Source organism: Neoarius graeffei, chromosome 1, assembly GCF_027579695.1.
Source record: "Neoarius graeffei isolate fNeoGra1 chromosome 1, fNeoGra1.pri, whole genome shotgun sequence".
Lineage (NCBI taxonomy): Eukaryota > Metazoa > Chordata > Actinopteri > Siluriformes > Ariidae > Neoarius > Neoarius graeffei.
In genome coordinates, this window is record NC_083569.1 from 118,029,488 (window position 1) to 118,050,601 (window position 21,114).

Here is a 21,114-nt window from a genome sequence, read left to right on the forward strand (position 1 = left end):
TATATGTGAAACATTCCAAGTGTGATGGGTGTGTAAAAAAAACATGTAAATTTTACATGGTGTGTGTGTGTGTGTGTGTGTGTGTGTGTGTGTGTGTGTGTGTGTGTTGCAGATGGGGTGTTTGGTCAATGTCAGTGGTTTCCTGGTTCAGATCTTTACACCTACGATGCATCTCCAGCAGCACTGCAGCGTCTGAGGAACCTCCTTCAGCAACTCACCCAGCAAGGTATCATTCCTTCAACTGTCTGTCTCTCCTCCTGTCTCTCTTTCTCTCTCCCTCTCCTCCTGTCTCTCTCTCTCCTGCTCCTCCTGTCTCTCTCTCCTGCTCTCTGGATGTAAATGTGGGTATGAACCGTTCAGGATTCCCCCCAGATTTTCTGACATAAAAAGCTTCTGTCAACATTTTCTTTCATCTTTGTGAATTGCATCATGGTTGCCATGGCAACACAGCACCATGTGATTATTTTGGATAGTTTTCAGTTGTAGCTCTGTCTCCACCCCTCTCCTGTGATTGGTCTGTTTTCCAAGGATGTGTGCACTTGTTTTTTTTCTTTCCCCTTAATTTGAGAGTGGCTATACATCCTGAGTTTTCCTTCCTTCATTAGAAAGTCTTGCCTGTCCAACTATCTGTCCATCTATCTGTTCACCTTACTATCTTTTTATCTGTCCATCTATCTGATTGTTTGTTTATCTGTCTGTCTTTTTATGTTTACATGTCTGTTTCTTCTATGTCTATTCTATCTATCTTTCTCTCTGTCTCTGCTGTTTATCACTCTCTTCTGAGTACTTGTTAAGTACCTGTCCCTCTTTCTATCTCAATCCTATTCCTTTCTACCTGTCTGTTTCAGTTACCTGTCTGTCTGTCTGTCTGTCTGAAACCTGTTCCTTTCTGTCTGTCTGTCTGTGTATCTCAGTCCTGGCCCTGTCCATCTGTCTGTTTCAGTCGATATCTGTCTGTCTGTCAGTCCATCTGTCTGTGTATCTCAGTCCTGGTCCTGTCCATCTGTCTGTTTCAGTCAATTTCTGTCTGTCTGTCTGTCTGTGTATCTCAGTCCTGGTCCTGTCCATCTGCCTGTTTCAGTCGATATCTGTCTGTCTGTCTGTCTGTCTGTCTGTCTGTCTGTGTATCTCAGTCCTGGTCCTGTCCATCTGTCTGTTTCAGTCGATATCTGTCTGTCTGTCTGTGTATCTCAGTCCTGGTCCTGTCCATCTGTCTGTTTCAGTCGATATCTGTCTGTCTGTCTGTGTATCTCAGTCCTGGTCCTGTCCATCTGTCTGTTTCAGTCGATATCTGTCTGTCTGTCAGTCCATCTGTCTGTGTATCTCAGTCCTGGTCCTGTCCATCTGTCTGTTTCAGTCGATATCTGTCTGTCTGTCTGTCTGTCTGTCTGTCTGTATATTTCAGTCTTGGTCCTGTCCATTTGTCTGTTTCAGTAACTGCCTGTCTATCTCAAGCCTATTCTTTTCTGTCTGTCTGTCTCAGTCCTGGTCCTTTCTACCTGTCTCTTTCAGTACCTATCTGTCTGTCTGTTGGTCTGGTTCAATACTGCCCTTGTCAATCTGTCTGTTTCAATCCCTATATGTCTGTCTGTCTGTGTATCTCAATCCTGGTCCTGTCCATCTCTCTCTTTCAGTAATTGTCTGTCTGTCTGTCTGTCTGTCTGTCTGTCTCAATCCTGGTCCTTTCTACCCATCTGTTTCAGTTGCTATCTCTCTGTCTGTCTGTCTGTCTGTCTGTCTGTCTGTCTGTCTGTCTGTCTGTATGTGTATTTCAATCCTGGCCCTGTCCATCTGTCTGTTTCACTGCCTGTCTCTCTCTGTCTGTTTCTATTCCTGTCTCAAACCTAGTCCTCTCTTGTTGTCTATATCATTCACTATTTGCCTGTCTCTCTGTATCAATCCTGGACTGTCTACCTGTCTGTTTCCATACCTGTCTGTCTGTCTCAATCCATGTCCTGGCTACTTGTCTGTGTTCTTACGTGTTATCTGTCTATCTGGTCTGTCTTCCTCATTCTTTATTTATTCTGTCTCATTATCTGTTTTTTCTTGTCCTTCATTTATTATGCCTTCCATCAGTCTTTAATTTTATTTTTCTTTTGTAATTAAGTGGGAAAGCTGAGGAGTTGATTTTTCTTTTCAATTTTCTGTTATTTCTGTTCATGTTTTCATATGGACACATTCAAAGTCCGAATAAAAATGAGTCCATGGGAAGATTGCCAGTCAGTCTTTCTCTCTCTCTCTCTCTCTCTCTCTCACACACACACACACACACACACACACATTGTTCTGAACGTGGTGTCTGGTTTTGTCAGGAGAAATCAGCACATCGTTTGAGGCTGTGTAGCAATCGGTTCCAAGCCTGACACACTCACTTGTCTTTTCCGTGATCTGTCGCATTGCTCTGTCATGTGGCCAGATGAAAGAGGGATGATGAAAGGTTGAGTGCAGCCCTTCATGGCCCAGGGAGACAGAGAGGCTTTTCAATGCCACGCTGTGTTAGCAGGGCAAAGTCTCTCTGTTCAGCTGTACTGAAAAAAAAAAATAGAGAAAGACAGAGACAGCAGCATGACACACACACAGCAGGTCATTGTCAAAATTAGTTAGATAGAATATTGGTTAATTCCCGTTGATGGTTGTAGTAGAGGGGTGCCAATATTTGTGCAGAGGAACATTTGTACAGAACTATGAATTTGAGAAACTTACCAAGAGATAAACTTATCCTATGTAGCACTGCTCACATAGTCACTTAGACAATCCTTTCATTTATAAATAAAAAAAGACAGTAGTAACACTGTAACACCACTAACACTGTAACATCAGTGACATTAACAACATTTGAACTATTTAACACCACTGAGAGCATAACACTACTGACCCTGTGTAACACTGCTGACCCTGTGTAACACTACTGACACCATCTAACACTACTGACCCTGTGTAACACTACTGACCCTGTGTAACACTTCTGACCCTGTGGAACACTCCTGGCACTATGTAACACTACTGACACTGGATAACACTGCTGAAACTATGTAACACTACTGACCCTGTGTAACACTTCTGATCCTGTGGAACACTCCTGGCACTATGTAACACTACTGACACTGGATAACACTGCTGAAACTGTGTAACACTACTGACCCTGTGGAACACTAGTGGCACTATGGAACACTACTGACCCTGTGGAACACTAGTGGCACTGTGTAACACTACTGATCCCGTGGAACACTACTGACACCATGTAACACTACTGACCCTGTGGAACACTAGTGGCACTGTGGAACACTACTGATCCCGTGGAACACTATTGACACCATGTAACACTGCTGACAATGTGACAACACTGCTGACATTGTGGTATACTAGTGACACTGTGTAACACTACTGAGACTGTGGAACACTAGTGGCAATGTGGAACACTACTGACACTGTATAACACTACTGACACTGTAACACTGCTGACATTGTGGGACACTATTGGCACTGTGTAACACTACTGACACTGGGTAACACTCCTGACCCTGTGTAACACTGCCAACCCTGTGTAACACTACTGTCCCTGTGAAACACTAGTGGCACTGTGTAACACTACTGACACTGGGTAACACTGGTGACACTGCTGACACTGTGTAACACTGCTGACATTGTGTAATGTGCTACCTCCCTCTCCTCGGTCCTGATTCTCCTCAACCTTTCTGTTGCATTTGACACTGTTGATTACCCCATCATCCTGACATTCTTGTCAGCTCTTGGGATCTGTGGAACAGCCTTAGACTGGTTCAAGTCCTACCTCTCTGGTTGCTCCTTCCAGGTTACCTGGTCTGTTACTGTATCAGCACCATGCCCACTTACCACTGGCAGCCCTCAAGGTTCAGTCCTTGGTCGACTTCTCTTCTCCCACTACACCCAGTCTCTTAGCCCAATTATCTCTGCTCCTGGTCTATCCTACCACTGCTTAGCTGATGACACCCAACTGTCTCTTTTCCTCCTTCTGACACATAGATCTCTGCTCACATCTCTGCTTGCCTGCATGACATCCAGAGCTGGATGGACAAGCATCACTTGAAGCTCAACCCAGGAAAGACGGATGTAATCTACATTCCTGCTCCATCCTCTCCACCCATGGACATTGTCATCTCCGTGGGGGACATCTCTAGGTCTCCTTCACCCAGTGCAAAGAACCTACAGGTCATGTTCAACGACAATCTCTCTTCCTCAGCAAACATCGCTGCAGTGTCTTAGACATGTAGATTCCTCCTCTACAACATCCAAAGGATCCACCCCTTCCTCACCACCTACTCTACTCACCTCCTGGTCCAAGCTCTGATCCTCTCCCACTTGGAGTACTGCAACTCTCTCCTTGCTGGCCTTCCAGCTTCTGCCATCAGGCTCCTGCAGCTCATCCAGAATCCTGCAGCGCTCCTGGTCTATAACCTCCCTTGTTCTTCCCATGTCACCCCTCTGCTTGCCAACCTGCACTGGCTACCTATCACAGCTCACATCAAATTTAAGACATTGGTGCTAGCTTATCAGGCTGTCAAGGGGTTAGTGCCAACATACCTCCAGAGTCTGATCTGCCCTTACACACCAGCCAGATCCCTATGCTCTGCTATTACTGGTTGCCTGGACCCTCCTCCTCTCTGCTTCTGCCCAGCCCGCTCAAGACTACTGTCAGTCTTGGTTCCCCATTGGTGGAATGACCTTCCCATTGAGGTCAGAACTGCTGACTCCCTGACTACCTTCAAGCACAGACTGAAGACTCACCTCTTCAGGCTGCACCTCTCCCCTTCCTCCCTGCCCACTGTGTAACTGTGTTTTGGTCTAGACCAACCCAGGCTGCGTACTCGCTAGCCTGGGGTTAGCCATTGGGTTTATCTATTTAGTTGTATTTTGTATGGTTGGTTTGTTTCCTTGGCTGTTTGAGTATTGGTACTTCAACAGAATATTACACTAAGTGTTGTTGTCACTTCAGTTGGCACTAGAACCTTCTTGTCCAGAAGTTCGGCACTTCATGTACCTGACTTTTGCACTTGTTGTACAACCCCGATTCCAGAAAAGTTGGGACAAAGTACAAATTGTAAATAAAAACGGAATGCAATAATTTACAAATCTCAAAAACTGATATTGTATTCACAATAGAACATAGACAACATATCAAATGTCGAAAGTGAGACGTTTTGAAATTTCATGCCAAATATTGGCTCATTTGAAATTTCATGACAGCAACACATCTCAAAAAAATTGGGACAGGGGCAATAAGAGGCTGGAAAAGTTAAAGGTACAAAAAAGGAGCAGCTGGAGGACCAAATTGCAACTCATTAGGTCAATTGGCAATAGGTCATTAACATGACTGGGTATAAAAAGAGCATCTTGGAGTGGCAGCGGCTCTCAGAAGTAAAGATGGGAAGAAGATCACCAATCCCCCTAATTCTGTGCCGACAAATAGTGGAGCAATATCAGAAAGGAGTTCGACAGTGTAAAATTGCAAAGAGTTTGAACATATCATCATCTACAGTGCATAATATCATCAAAACATTCAGAGAATCTGGAAGAATCTCTGTGCGTAAGGGTCAAGGCCGGAAAACCATACTGGGTGCCCATGATCTTCGGGCCCTTAGGAGGCACTGCATCACATACAGGCATGCTTCTGTTTTGGAAATCATAAAATGGGCTCAGGAATATTTCCAGAGAACATTATCTGTGAACACAATTCACCGTGCCATCCGCCGTTGCCAGCTAAAACTCTATAGTTCAAAGAAGAAGCCATATCTAAACACGATCCAGAAGCGCAGACGTCTTCTCTGGGCCAAGGCTCATTTAACATGGACTGTGGCAAAGTGGAAAACTGTTCTGTGGTCAGACGAATCAAAATTTGAAGTTCTTTATGGAAATCAGGGACGCCGTGTCATTCGGACTAAAGAGGAGAAGGACGACCCAAGTTGTTATCAGCACTCAGTTCAGAAGCCTGCATCTCTGATGGTATAGGGTTGCATTAGTGTGTGTGGCATGGGCAGCTTACACATCTGGAAAGACACCATCAATGCTGAAAGGTATATCCAGGTTCTAGAGCAACATATGCTCCCATCCAGACGACGTCTCTTTCAGGGAAGACCTTGCATTTTCCAACATGACAATGCCAAACCACATATGTACTGCATCAATTACAGCATCATGGCTGCGTAGAAGAAGGGTCCGGGTACTGAACTGGCCAGCCTGCAGTCCAGATCTTTCACCCATAGAAAACATTTGGCGCATCATAAAACGGAAGATACGACAAAAAAGACCTAAGACAGTTGAGCAACTAGAATCCTACATTAGACAAGAATGGGTTAACATTCCTATCCCTAAACTTGAGCAACTTGTCTCCTCAGTCCCCAGACGTTTACAGACTGTTGTAAAGAGAAAAGGGGATGTCTCACAGTGGTAAACATGGCCTTGTCCCAACTTTTTTGAAATTTAACATCACCTAATTTTTCTCTTTAAATGATACATTTTCTCAGTTTAAACATTTGATATGTCATCTATGTTCTATTCTGAATAAAATATGGAATTTTGAAACTTCCACATCATTGCATTCCATTTTTATTTACAATTTGTACTTTGTCCCAACTTTTTTGGAATCGGGGTTGTATGTTCTGGCCTACCTTTCTCTCATATGTCTATTTTTTAAGCTTCCTTTCTCTTCCTCAGGTCTCTCTTCTTCTACACCTGATCATCTTTAACTGTCCCACTGTGTGTGTCCTGTTAAGCTATCACTCTGTCTGACTTCCTGTCTGTCAAGTTGTCTGTCTTTTCTTTTGAACAAATATTACGTTCTGGGCTGTGCTGTGCAGATCTCAATCTCATCCACTAGGTGGCAGCACTTGTCTGTGTGTGTATGTGTGTGTGTGTGTGTGTGTGTGTGTGTGTGTGTGTGTGTGTGTGTGTGTGAGACATCTCCCCTCATACTGGCTTTCTGAATAGGAGGTAAACGAGATCTGAAAAGTGCAGAAGGCACACTGCCATGTTTGTTGAAATTAGCACGAAGCTAATGAATATTAGAGGAGCGCAGGAGGCTGCCGTCGTACCCCCATTACGTAAAATGAATAAAGATTGAGGGATCAGATGCAAGAGAATCAGGAAGAGAGGCCATGTTCATCACGCCTTCTCCTTTCTCTCCCTCCCTCATGCACTTCCTTCTCGTTCCTGTTTTCTTGGACAGAGATGACAAATATCTGGGTTGTGAATGACATGCGGTGGTGTGGTGGTGATTTTGTTTCAAATTTAGAAAGAGTTGTAGACATGTGTGTGTGTGTGTTTGAGTTGAACTTGGCAGAAACATCGATGTAAACTATCATACTTTTGCTTTGGATCCTCGAGTTGATGTGTGTGGACGTCTCTGTCCCAATCTCACAGTCTTGTGGTGTGACGTGTCCCTCACCACTTACACACCTCTCCTTGTGTGTGTGTGTGTGTGTGTGTGTGTGTGTGTGTGTGTGTGTGTGTGTGTTGTTCTTGTCATCGAGCTGTGGGGTGTTGAGTCCATCAGCTCCTTCTTATCTCTCGTCTGGAGTAGAAATCGCGCAATTTGTGATGCAGGCACCCAACTGCACAATGACACAGGATCAATGGCATTGATCGACCGTGACAAGACCTCACTTATCCTCTCTCTCTCTCTCCCTCTCTCACACACACACACACACACACACACACACACACACACACACACAAACCATACCTGCTCTCCAAACACACAAACAAATGCTAAACCTTTTTTTTTATGAGAGCACGTATGGTGTGTGAGTGAGTGAGTGAGTGAGTGAGTGAAAGAGAGAGAGATTTATAAAATGGAAGAAAGATGAAAAGCAGGAGTAGAAGTGAGGGAGAGGTGTGAATGAAAGGAAATGTAAGAGTTCATATTTTTAATTAATGAAATAACATTGTTTGTCAGTAACCCCTTAGGCGTGACCACAGTGTGTCAGTGATACACTGTAACTCAGAGTGTGTGTGGGATACTTTCGATGAGGGAGACAGACAGATAGACAGACAGGAAAAAGGCCAAGGTGTTTCTTTTTTTGTGACAAATGGGAAATGAAAATCCAGAAGAACAGACAGACATATAAGAGAAAGACAGACAGACAAAGAGAAGTGGAGAACCCACTCTGAGTGTTCTGCATTTATAATCTGAAAGAGAACTGGAGAACCCAGACTGAGTGTTCTGTGTTTATATTCTGAGGGAGAACTGAAGAACCCACACTGAGTATTTTGCATTTATATTCTGAGACAGGGGGCAGCACGGTGGTGTAGTGGTTAGCGCTGTCACCTCACAGCAAGAAGGTCCTGGGTTCGAGCCCCGGGGCTGGCGAGGGCCTTTCTGTGTGGAGTTTGCATGTTCTCCCCGTGTGCGCGTGGGTTTCCTCCGGGTGCTCCGGTTTCCCCCACAGTCCAAAGACATGCAGGTTAGGTTAACTGGTGACTCTAAATTGACCGTAGGTGTGAATGTGAGTGTGAATGGTTGTCTGTGTCTATGTCAGCCCTGTGATGACCTGGCGACTTGTCCAGGGTGTACCCCGCCTTTCGCCCGTAGTCAGCTGGGATAGGCTCCAGCTTGCCTGCGACCCTGTAGAAGGATAAAGCGGCTAGAGATAATGAGATGAGAGATGAGATGAGATTCTGAGACAGAACTGGAGGACCCACTCTTAGTGTTCTGTGTTTATATGCTGAAAGAGAACTAGAGAACCCACACTAAGGCTACATTTACATTAGACCGTATCTGTCTCGTTTTCTTCGCGGATGCACTGTCCGTTTACATTAAACCACCTGGAAACGCCGGGAAACGGGAATCCGCCAGCGTCCACGTATTCAATCCAGATCGTGTCAGCTCCGGTGCTGTGTAAACATTCAGAATACGCGGATACACTGTGCTGAGCTCTAGCTGGCGTCTCATTGGACAACGTCACTGTGACATCCACCTTCCTGATTCGCTGGCGTTGGTTATGTGACGCGACTGCTGAAAAATGGCGCGGACTTCCGCCTTGTATCACCTTTCATTAAAGAGTATAAAAGTATGAAAATACTGCAAATACTGATGCAAATACTGCCCATTGTGTAGTTATGATGGTCTTTAGACTTGCCATCCTTCCACTTGCAAGTAGTAAGTGATATGCGCTGGGATCACACACACAGCGGCTCAGTCCCGAATCGTGGCTTGTGCACTTCACTCACGCGCTGTGTGATTTGGAGCGCAGGATGCCTGCGGAGCTGAGCGTATCCGTGTATTGGCGTTGCTGTGTGCACGCAAATCGTGTATTGGTGTTGCTGTGTGCACACTAATCGTTTTAAAAACGTTAATCTGATGATCCACTGATACGGTCTAATGTAAACATGGGCTAAGGGTTCTGTGTTTATATTCTGAGACAGAAACTGGAGAACCCACACTGAGTGTTTTGCTTTTCTATTCTGAGGGAGAACTGGAAAACTCACTATGAGCATTCTGTGTTTATGTTCTGAGGGAGAACTGGAGAACCCACATTGAGCTTTTTGCATTTATATTCTGAGGGAGAACTGGAGAACTCACTCTGAGTGTTCTGTGATTATATTCTGAGACAGAAACTGGAGAACCCACACTGAGCTTTTTGCATTTATATTCTGAGGGAGAATTGGAAAACTCACTATGAGCATTCTGTGTTTATGTTCTGAGGGAGAACTGGAGAACCCACACTGAGCAATTATGATGATGGGGGACCCGTAGCCCTGTGGTGCCTCCTTATTCGTCACTCTGCGGCTCGTTCTCTGAGCCTAAGCTCGCAGGTTTCCGACCCAGAATGGAGGACACACCTCCACAGGCAGCGGTCCTGGGCGTCCTCATACCAAGTCTTCAGATCAATTTGGAAGGCGCAAAGGTCTTCTTTAATGCAGTCCTTCCAGCGCTTGCAAGGGCGTCCCCTGTCGCATTTACCAAGCTTCAGCTCGCCGAATAGAAGTTGCTTAGGAATCCTGGAGTTGTCCATTCGGGATACATGGCCAAGCCATCGAAGTCTTCTACTACGGATCATGCTTTCAATGGAAGAGCAGTTGGCACGCTCAAGGATCTCCGTGTTGGTGACACGATGCCACCACTTGATGTTCATGATTTGTTGGAGTGACCTTTGGTGGAAGACTTCCAAGCGGTGTATATGATGGGCAAGAGTGGGCCATGTTTCAGATCCATGTAGGAGCGAGGGGAGGACTATGGCTTTATAAACAGTCACCTTAGTTGCCGAAGATAGGCCTCTTCTGTCAAAGCACCTAGTTCTTAAGGCGTTAAACGCAGCTGCACCGCGACTTACTCGGCGCTGGATCTCAGGGTCAAGACTTGCGTCATCGGACAGGTTTCCTCCTAGGTATGTAAAGGTGTGCGCGTGCTTTAGTTGCGTACCCTCGATTGTGATTGCGGTTGGCTCCTCACACTGGACATGCATTACTTCGGTCTTTAGTTTGCTGATCGTTAGGCCCCAGGACACGCAGGCGATGTTCAGGGCTGTGACGCCTTCTTGTAGGGATTCACAGGTTTTGGTGGTCAGAGCAGCGTCATTGGCATACAGAAAATCCTTGAGGCACGTAGATGGTATGGACTTTGCTTTGAGTCTCTGGAGATTGAACAGATCACCGTCGAGCTTGTGCTTGATGTCAACGCCGAAGTCAAGGATGTCTTTTTGGGCACTGCACAGGACAAAGGAGAAGAGAAGGATGAACAGAGTAGGAGCTAAAATACATCCTTGTCGCAGGCCATTTGTTACCGGGAATGGTTCGGTGAGTTCTCCGCCGATCAGTGCTCTTGCCTCCATACCGTTGTGGAAACTCTGAATGATGTTAACTACCTTAGAGGGGATTCCGATCTTCTTAAGTAGAGCCCACATAAGAGGTCTGCTAACCATGTCAAATGCCTTTACTAAGTCCACAAAGACTGCGTGCAGTTCCTGGTGTTGCTCCCTACACTTTTCCAGGAGCTGGCGGAGGGCGAACATCATATCGCTAGTTGACCGCCCACCTCTGAAGCTACATTGGGCTTCGGGGATGTATTTTTCTATGTAGGGCCATATTCTGTCAAGGATGACACAGGCGAATAACTTGCCAGTGACAGATAACAGCATAATGCCACGGTAGTTGCCGCAGTCGAAGCGACAGTGCTTCTTGAAGATCGTAGCTATGATACCGTTTTTCAGGTCTTGGGGTACCTTCTCCTCTTCCCAGATGGCAAGGAAGAGGGTCCAGAGTTCTGAGAGAAGGGGTTTTCCACCTGCTTTCAAGACCTCCGATGGGATGCAATCCGAGCCCGGAGCTTTGTTGTTAGCCAGGCGGTCAAGGGCTGACTTAACCTCTTCAATGGTTGGTGGAGCTGCCAGTTCAACAAGAATTTCTTCCTGGGGGATTGCATCAAGGACAGAGGCATTGGCTGTTCCTGACTGGTTTAATAAAACACTAAAGTGTTCTTTCCAGCGAGCTAGTATATCTTCCTTTTCCGTAAGCCGGTTGCCCTGAGAATCGTTTATAGGACTGATACCGCTTTGGCGTCGTTGGTAGGCAAACTTAACAGACTGGAAGAAGGCTCTAGAGTCGTGTCTTTCAGCATGTTGTTCAATTTCTTTAGCACGGTCCAGCCACCACTGGTTTTGAAGGCGGCGGAGCTCTCTCTGACAGGTGCTTTTTGCTTGGCTGTAGCGGGCTCGGTTCACGCGTGTATCATTGCTGAGGACAGCTTGGAAGGCCGCTTATTTTTGATTCAGAAGGTTTCTGATGGTGAGGTTGTTCTCGTCAAACCAGTCATGGTGATTGCGCTTTTGGAAGACAATGGTATCCTTGGCACTGTTATAGAGGGTGTCGCGGAGATATTTCCACCGTTGCTCGAGAGAAAAATTCTCAAAGGTAATGCTAGACAGGTTTTCACGGATGGACTCTTGTACCTGGTCAGATATAGATGGATTGCTCAGCTTCCTGACATTTAGCCGGTTTGGTGTGGTGGCCTTCCGCTTCTGAGTTGATAGATGAAAGCGTAGTTTTAAGTGGGCACATACCATTTTATGGTCCGTCCAGCAGTCAGCGCTATGGCGGACTCTTGAATCTAAGACATCGCTCTTATAGTATAGCCTGACAATGATGTAATCGATGAGGTGCCATCGTTTGGACCTCGGATGTTGCCAAGTTCCCTTATGGATGTCGGCATGGGAAAAGCATGTGTTAGTAATGCATAGGCCAAAGCGTGTGCAGAGTTCAAGAAGTAGAGTTCCCTGCTCATTTATATCACCGAGGCCATGGGCACCAATTACATCTGGCCAGGCTTCTTGGTCCCTTCCTACTCTGGCATTAAAATCTCCAAGCAAGAACACTCTGTCGAGTCGAGGGATTGCAGTTAGGACTTTCGACAGTTGGTCGTAGAAGAGGGCTTTCTCCTCAGGAGGTCTCATGAAGGTTGGGGCATAGACACTTACAACTGTTGCTGTAAACTTCTCGTCTCGTCTCGTCTCGTCTTCTTCCGCTTTATCCGGGACCGGGTCGCGGAGGCAGCAGTCTAAGCAGGGAAGCCCAAACTTCCCTTTCCCCAGACACCTCGGCCAGCTCCTCGGGAAGAACACCGAGGCGTTCCCAGGCCAGCCGAGAGACATAGTCCCTCCAGCGTGTCCTGGGTCTTCCCCGGGGCCTCCTCCCGGGGGGACATGCCTGGAACACCTCCCCAGGGAGGCGTCCAGGAGGCATCCGAAAAAGATGCCCGAGCCACCTCAGCTGATTCCTCTCGATGTGGAGCAGCAGCGGCTCTACTCCGAGCTCCTCCCGAGTGACTGTGCTTCTCACCCTATCTCTAAGGGAGCGCCCAGCCACCCTGCGAAGGAAACTCATTTCGGCCGCTTGTATCCGCGATCTTGTCCTTTCGGTCATTACCCAAAGCTCATGACCATAGGTGAGAGTCGGAACGTAGATCGACCGGTAAATTGAGAGCTTCGCCTTTTGGCTCAGCTCCTTCTTCACCACAACGGACCGGTAAAGCGACCGCATCACTGCGGAGGCTGCACCGATCCGCCTGTCGATCTCACGCTCCATCCTTCCCTCACTCGTGAACAAGATCCCGAGATACTTAAACTCCTCCATTTGAGGCAGAACTTCTCCACCAACCTGGAGAGGGCAAGCCACCCTTTTCCGGTCGAGAACCATGGCCTCGGACTTGGAGGTGCTGATTCTCATCCCAGCCGCTTCACACTCGACTGCAAACCGCCCCAGTGCATGCTGAAGGTCCTGGTTTGAAGAAGCCAACAGGACAACATCATCCGCAAAAAGCAGAGATGAAATCCTGTGGTTCCCAAACAGGATTCCTTCTGGCCCCTGGCTGCGCCTAGAAATTCTGTCCATAAAAATTATGAACAGAACCGGTGACAAAGGGCAGCCCTGCCGGAGTCCAACATGCACTGGGAACAGGTCTGACTTACTGCCGGCAATGCGAACCAGACTCCTGCTCCGTTCGTACAGGGACCGGACAGCCCTTAGCAAAGAGCCCCGAACCCCATACTCCCGAAGCACCCCCCACAGAATACTACGGGGGACACGGTCGAATGCCTTCTCCAGATCCACAAAGCACATGTGGACTGGTTGGGCAAACTCCCATGAACCCTCGAGCACCCTATGAAGGGTATAGAGCTGGTCCAGTGTTCCGCGACCAGGACGAAAACCGCATTGTTCCTCCTGGATCCGAGGTTCGACTATTGGTCGAATTCTCCTCTCCAGTACCCTGGAGTAAACCTTCCCTGGGAGGCTGAGAAGTGTGATTCCCCTATAATTGGGGCACACTCTCCGGTCCCCTTTCTTAAAAAGAGGGACCACCACCCCAGTCTGCCACTCCAGAGGCACTGTCCCTGACCGCCACGCGATGTTGCAGAGGCGTGTCAACCAAGACAGCCCCACAACATCCAGAGACTTGAGATACTCAGGGCGGATCTCATCCACCCCCGGTGCCTTGCCACCGAGGAGCTTGCAAACCACCTCAGTGACTTCGGCTTGGGTAATGGACGAGTCCACCTCTGAGTCATCAGCCTCAGTCTCCTCAGTGGAAGACATGACGGTGGGATTGAGGAGATCCTCAAAGTATTCCTTCCACCGCCCGACAATGTCCCCAGTCGAGGTCAACAGCTCCCCACCCGCACTGTAAACAGTGTTGGCAGAGTACTGCTTCCCCCTCCTGAGGCGCCGGACGGTTTGCCAGAATTTCTTCAAGGCCGACCGATAGTCCTTCTCCATGGCCTCACCGAACTCCTCCCAGTTCCGAGTTTTTGCCTCCGCAACTGCCCGAGCTGCAGCACGCCTGGCCTGCCGATACCCGTCAGCTGCCTCGGGAGTCCTGGAGGTTAACATGGCCCGATAGGACTCCTTCTTCAGCTTGACGGCATCCCTTACTTCTGGTGTCCACCACCGGGTTCGGGGATTGCCGCCACGACAGGCACCGGAGACCTTGCGGCCACAGCTCTGAACAGCTGCGTCCACAATGGAGGTAGAGAACATGGTCCACTCAGACTCAATGTCCCCCGCCTCCCTCGGAAGCTGGGAAAAGCTCTCCCGGAGGTGGGAGTTAAAGACCTCCCCGACAGAGTGCTCGGCCAGACGTTCCCAGCAGACCCTCTCCATACGTTTGGGCCTGCCAGGTCTGTCCAGCTTCCTCCTCCGCCAGCGGATCCAACTCACCACCAGGTGGTGATCAGTTGACAGCTCAGCCCCTCTCTTCACCCGAGTGTCCAAGACATAGGGCCGGAGATCAGATGAAACGACTACAAAGTCTATCATTGACCTCTGACCTAAGGTGTCCTGGTGCCACGTGCACTTATGGACACCCCTATGCTCGAACATGGTGTTCGTTATGGACAAACCGTGACTAGCACAGAAGTCCAATAACAAAACACCACTCGGGTTCAGATCGGGGAGGCCGTTCCTCCCAACCATGCCCCTCCAGGTGTCACTGTCATCTCCCACGTGAGCATTGAAGTCCCCCAGTAACACAATGGAGTCCCCAGTCTGAGCACTCCTCAGTACCTCTCCCAGGGACTCCAAGAAGGCCGGATACTCTATACTGCTATTTGGGCCATAGGCACAAACAACAGCAAGAGCCCTCTCCCCAATCCGAAGGCGCAGCGAGGCGACCCTCTCGTTCACTGGGGTAAACTCCAACACATGGCGGCTGAGCTGGGGAGCTATAAGCAAGCCCACACCAGCCCGCCGCCGCTCACCACGGGCGACTCCAGAGAAGTGGAGAGTCCAGCCCCTCTCGAGGAGCTGGGTTCCAGAGCCCAAGCTGTGCGTGGAGGTGAGCCCGACTATCTCTAGCCGGTACCTCTCAACCTCCCGCACAAGCTCAGGCTCTTTCCCCCCCAGCGAAGTGACATTCCATGTCCCAACAGCCAGCCGCTGTGTCCGGGGATCAGGTCGTCGAGGCCCCTGCCTTCGACTGCCACCCAATCCACATTGCACCAGTCCCCTACTGCTACCTCTGTGGGTGGTGAACCCACAGGAGGTCGGGCCCACGTCAGCTCTTCGGGCTGAGCCCGGCCGGGCCCCATGGGCAAAGGCCCGGCCACCAAGCGCTCGCATACGAGCCCCAACCCCGGGCCTGGCTCCAGGGTGGGGCCCCGGCTGCGTCATCCCGGGCGACGTCACGGTCCTCGGATTTTTCTCCATAGGGGTTTTGGTGAACTGCTCTTAGTCTGGCCTGTCACCTAGGACCTGTCTGCCTTGGGAAACCCTGACAGGGGCATAATGCCCCCGACAACATAGCTCCTAGGATCATTCAAGCACACAAACCCCTCCACCACAATAAGGTGGCAGTTCAAGGAGGGGTGCTGTAAACTTGTCGAAGGGGTGGCTATTGCGGTCAAAAATACCATCCGCCCCCTTGTGATCAACTGGAAGGGATTCAGCTCGAGAGTGATGAGCTTGAGAATTAAGCTTGCTGTAAACTTGTCAAGCTTAATTCTCAAGCTCATCACTCTCGAGCTGAATCCCTTCCAGTTGATCACAAGGGGGCGGATGGTATTTTTGACCGCAATAGCCACCCCTTCGAGTTTGGTTTGTCCTGGAGGTCGTCCTGAATGAAGAAAGGTGTAGTTTCCTTCAACAAATTTGCCTTCACCTGGGATTCGGTATTTGCATAGACAAGCAATGTCGATGTTAAGACGGTCAAGCTCCAGAGACACTAAGGCTGAGCGGCGCTCAGGGGCTTGGCGTCTGATTGTACTTTCGTCGGACATAGTCCGAACGTTCCAGCAAGCTAATTTAACTTGGGAGGAATGCTTGCGAGCAAAACTGGGCCGATCAGGGCCGCAGGGTCCTCGCGGCTTTACCCGTGGTCCGTCATGCTTGCTGTTATGCTGTCCAGATTTGCGACGCAGGTGTTGTTGATGATAGTTTTGCTTATATGGGTCCATAGCGGGTAAGTGGTTCCACTGCAAAGGGTTGCTGGCCCTGTGCAGTGGGCAAGCAGGCTGCCCTCTTCCGTACTTGTGATCCTCATAGGGTACATTTAGGAGTGGAATCATATGAAACACGAATCACCTAAATTAGCCCTAAGAGGCTATCTTGAGGACCAGTGGGCTAACCCAAGCAGGGACTGGTCCTGATTTATTTTCGGGGTTTACTCCCCTAGATCCACTGCATTCTGCGAGACTAGGGGCGGCGCTAAGAGCCACAGCATGCGGTCTTCGGCATGTGATAGGCTAGATGTTGTGGCCACTTGCTGATGACGATTTGGCCATATGTTGCGCGTCACATGCCGCTGGATATGGGGAGGCCAGTCAGGGACGCCGAGATGGTATAGGCCGACCAGAAAGGTACTACTCCTCCAGGGATCCTTTGCCCCTATAAATAATAATAATAATAATAATAATAATAATAATAATAATAATAATAATGCTGCAGGTCCTTTATGAAAAAAAATCAGAAATTCTAACAGGAACTCAAACATGAAAATAAATAAATCCCATGAATATAAATGAATGAGCTGAAAATAAATGAATCATTAAAAAATAAAAGAATCATTTGAAAATAAGTGAATCATTTGACAATGAATTCATGTTAAATTTAAGCGAATCATTTTAAAATAAATTAATCATGCTGAAAATAAATAATGTGAAAAGAAAAGAATCATTTAAAAATAAATAAATCATATGAATATCAATCGCACATGAAAATAAATGAATGAAATTAAAATAAATGAATCATGACAAGATATCTGTGACGAATCTCAGTCATCCAGGTACATAGTAATCTGTGGTTGGTAGAAGAGAGCAACTGGACTTGCTTGAAGATTCTTGAAGACGTTTCGCCTCTCATCTGAAAGGCTTCCTCAGTTCTGTCTGACTAAAGGGAGTATCCAGATTTATCCTCTCATGGATCATCATAGAATCCGAATCAGAATGCTGATGGCTGCATTGTAGGTGGCTGATAAAAGATGTCTTAGACACCCACCTCTGTTCAGTGATGGTCGTTCCAGGTTGACAAAAATGAACGATCCTCTCTGGCTAAGATGTCTGCCAGTTTTCTGGAAGTCCTCTCACACTCCCGCACCAGTCGAAGGGATCTCATCCCAAAGTGCGATGAGAACGCACTTGAAAACGTTCTTGAAATTCTTGAAAATGTTTTGCCTCTCATCCTAAAGGCATCCTCAGTTCTGTCTGACTAAAGGGGTCTCCCTTTAGTCAGACAGAACTGAGGATGCCTTTAGGATGAGAGGCGAAACGTTTTCAAGAATCTTCAAGCAAGTCCAGTTGCTCTCTTCTACCAATCACAGATTACTATGTACCTGGATGACTGAGATTCGTCACAGATATGTTTCTACGCACTTTGGGATGAGATCCCTTCGACTGGTGCGGGAGTATGAGAGGACTTCCAGAAAACTGGCAGACATCTTAGCCAGAGAGGATCGTTCATTTTTGTCAACCTGGAACGACCATCACTGAACAGAGGTGGGTGTCTAAGACATCTTTTATCAGCCACCTACAATGCAGCCATCAGCATTCTGATTCAGATTCTATGATGATCCATGAGAGGATAAATACTGGATGCTCCCTCTTAGTCAGACAGAACTGAGGATGCCTTTAGGATGAGAGGCGAAACGTTTTCAAGAATCTTCAAGCAAGTCCAGTTGCTCTCTTCAACCAACCACAGAATCATGACAAGTTTAAATGAATCATTTGAAAAATAAGCCACATTTGGAAATAAAAGAATCATTTGAAATGAATCATATTAGAATTAATTCATGTTAAATGTAAGTGAATCATTTGAAAACAAACAAATAATTTGACAATAAATCACACATGAAAATGAAAACCTGTGAGCTACTCGTGAATGAAATTGTGAAACATAAGTTGTGAGGTGTCTAAAAACCACACACACGATTATTCCCACCTGAAGTTCACATGACGTTTCTGTTTCAGACACCGTGACGTCACCTGTAATGTAACTTGTGATCAGATTATGTGATTTGTTCTTGACGGACTCCATGTTTTTGACTGGATGTTTCCTGAGAAGCGTGTGTGTGTGTGTGTGTGTGTGTGTGTGTGTGTGAAAGGAGAAACATCTGTGAGGAAGTTTATGTGGGAGTTCAGACTTTCAGAACAGAATAGCTAGTCGGGAATGAACACACACACACACACACACACACACACACACACTTTTACATTCAGTAACAGAATAAAATGTCCAGCAATCAAACCAAAGACACCATTTCACCATGCGTTTGACTCATCGCCATATACACTTTTGTTTATTGCGTAACACAAATGTGGACGCATTGCTATGGCGATTTTTAACTGATTTCATCAACAGGTCTTTGCTAGTGTTTGGATTAATGTTTTTTTTTTCCTAATTAGTGGAAGTGTATTCTAAGAAGACTCTTTTAAATCATGGATTCAACACACACACACACACCATTCTCGATATTTTTGCTTGACATTACAAAACAAATATCCATCATGAGCCCTGTGATGACCTGGTGACTTGTCCAGGGTGTACCCCGCCTTTCGCCCGTAGTCAGCTGGGATAGGCTCCAGCTTGCCTGCGACCCTGTAGAACAGGACAAAGCGGCTACAGATAATGAGATGAGAGATGAGATATCCATCATGTTGCTGAAATGACCACACCAGATATTCGCACAACTTCCTAACCCACAGGGAATTTCTCCAACTTGTATGGAAATGTCCCAAGGTTCTGCGTCTTCCTTGTGATCCGTTTCTTCCCGTAAGCCGTGGAGTGAAATGTCAGCCGCCACTCAGGATCCCTCATAAGTGGACGGTTTATGAATTTCAAATGCTTTATCCGCCCTCTCTGACTCTGTTTCCTGGCAACCGAACGCTCCACATGACCAGGCATGCTGTTAATACCCAGAATCCCTCTCGTGAGGACTTGAGTGCTTTTTTCCCCCCTCTGGCGGCCATTTTGAAGCAGATGAGGGCAGAGAGGAAGTCAGAAATCAATCACTGAGCCTGGATCCATGTGGAGTACGAGTTTATTTCACAGATATGAACAGTGAAGATGGATTTAAAGCTCGAGTGCAGATGATTTTTGTCACGTCCATCATGGAGAATTTCCCCAGACCACCAGAGGGGCACCCTCACTCACATGTTTGGAAAAGTTTATTTTCCTTTTCCTTGTTTCGTGATACATTCCAGGTTGAATGACATGTTTCATGGAAATGGTGTGAAACATTGTGCAATGGCCTTTGAAGTACATTTTCTTTCATATGGTGGGCGTGTCAGAGGTGTTACCCAATCAGCAGCGATGTGCATGTAAACACACTGTGCACAATGCATCCTATTCATGACATCTACAAATGCAACCATGTGACAATTGAAAACATCAGAAGACATGTTTGTCGTAAGGATTATATAGTAGGCATGCAGCGATATACCATGCGATGATAAATCGCGATACAAATTTATGACAATTCGAATCAATGAAATAAGAAATGAATCGTGATTATTATTATTAGGCTATGTAGTCTCTTAGGTATTCCTAGCTGTAATTGCGCTGTTTGAACAGCAGAGGGCGCAATAAGATACAGGATATGGCAACGCACAAGACTTCACAGTAGGTGGAGGTCACACAGCTCTAATACGGCAAAACACACACAAAAACAGATCTAAACTGTAAAAGAGCTGTTGTGTGATTGTGTACAAATAGATTTAATAAGAAATCGGAGCTCTCTCTCTTTTAACAGACTGCTGAAAGATAAAGAGAAGCAAATGGAGGAAGTAGAAATGTTTATAAAAGTTTATTAAGAAAAGGAATATGTGTTATTAACTTTTTTCATTTTTAATAAAAGGAATCTTTTAGCAGACTATTCAGTTTTACAAATATGGGGAAATAATTATTGTTGGTTATTAAGAAAATGAAACAAAAAGTACTTTTATTAAATTTAACAAAAGGAATATTTATTTTCTTTTAAAAAGATATCTAGGCAAAATTGAATCATGATTCTAATATTGTGAACGCACCACTGTTTCTGTTTAATAAATGTTTTGCGATGTTTTATCAGGGATGAACATAGCCCTGTTTTGTGTTTTCCTAATTTGTCACGTAAATACATGTTGCATTGTGAGTGGTGTGTTGTCATTTGCATCGTGAGTAGCGTTGAGTTTCTTGCCTTGCCTGGTCTTATGCTAGTTCTTTGTTTTAGTTGTTTAGCTTTCTGGCTCTTTTCCTGCCTTCTGTTCATTTTTAGCTGTTTAGCTCTTAAAGTTACTTCTGTACTTGCATTCGACTCCTTGGAATTCATGACAAATTTATTTATTTTTCATTTTTGTGAAATGGTCATGAACACTTTATCATACGTCAACCCCAAATACACATCACCTGTACTACAGTGTCTAAAAATCCTAAGTAACTACTACAATGGTGCTTGAAAGTTTGTGAATCCTTTAGAATTTTCTATATTTCTGCATAAATATGACCTAAAACATCATCAGATTTTCACACAAGTCCTAAAAGTAGATAAAGAGAACCCTGTTAAACAAATGAGACAAAAATATTATACTTGTTCATTTATTTATTGAGGAAAATGATCCAATATTACATATCTGTGAGTGGCAAAAGTATGTGAACCTCTAGGATTAGCAGTTAATTTGAAGG

At 46.4% G+C, this 21,114-nt stretch overlaps 1 protein-coding gene across 1 annotated transcript in view; it reads left to right on the top strand.

Moving 5' to 3' along the window:
* The window catches only part of ptprn2 (protein tyrosine phosphatase receptor type N2), a 573,154-nt gene that overhangs the window by 150,583 nt on the left and 401,457 nt on the right, over window positions 1–21,114 (top strand). Inside the window, exon 3 of the mRNA XM_060920656.1 lies at window positions 113–226. Within this exon, the coding sequence (XP_060776639.1) occupies window positions 113–226 (114 nt within the window). The remainder of the gene's footprint in view (window positions 1–112; window positions 227–21,114) is intronic.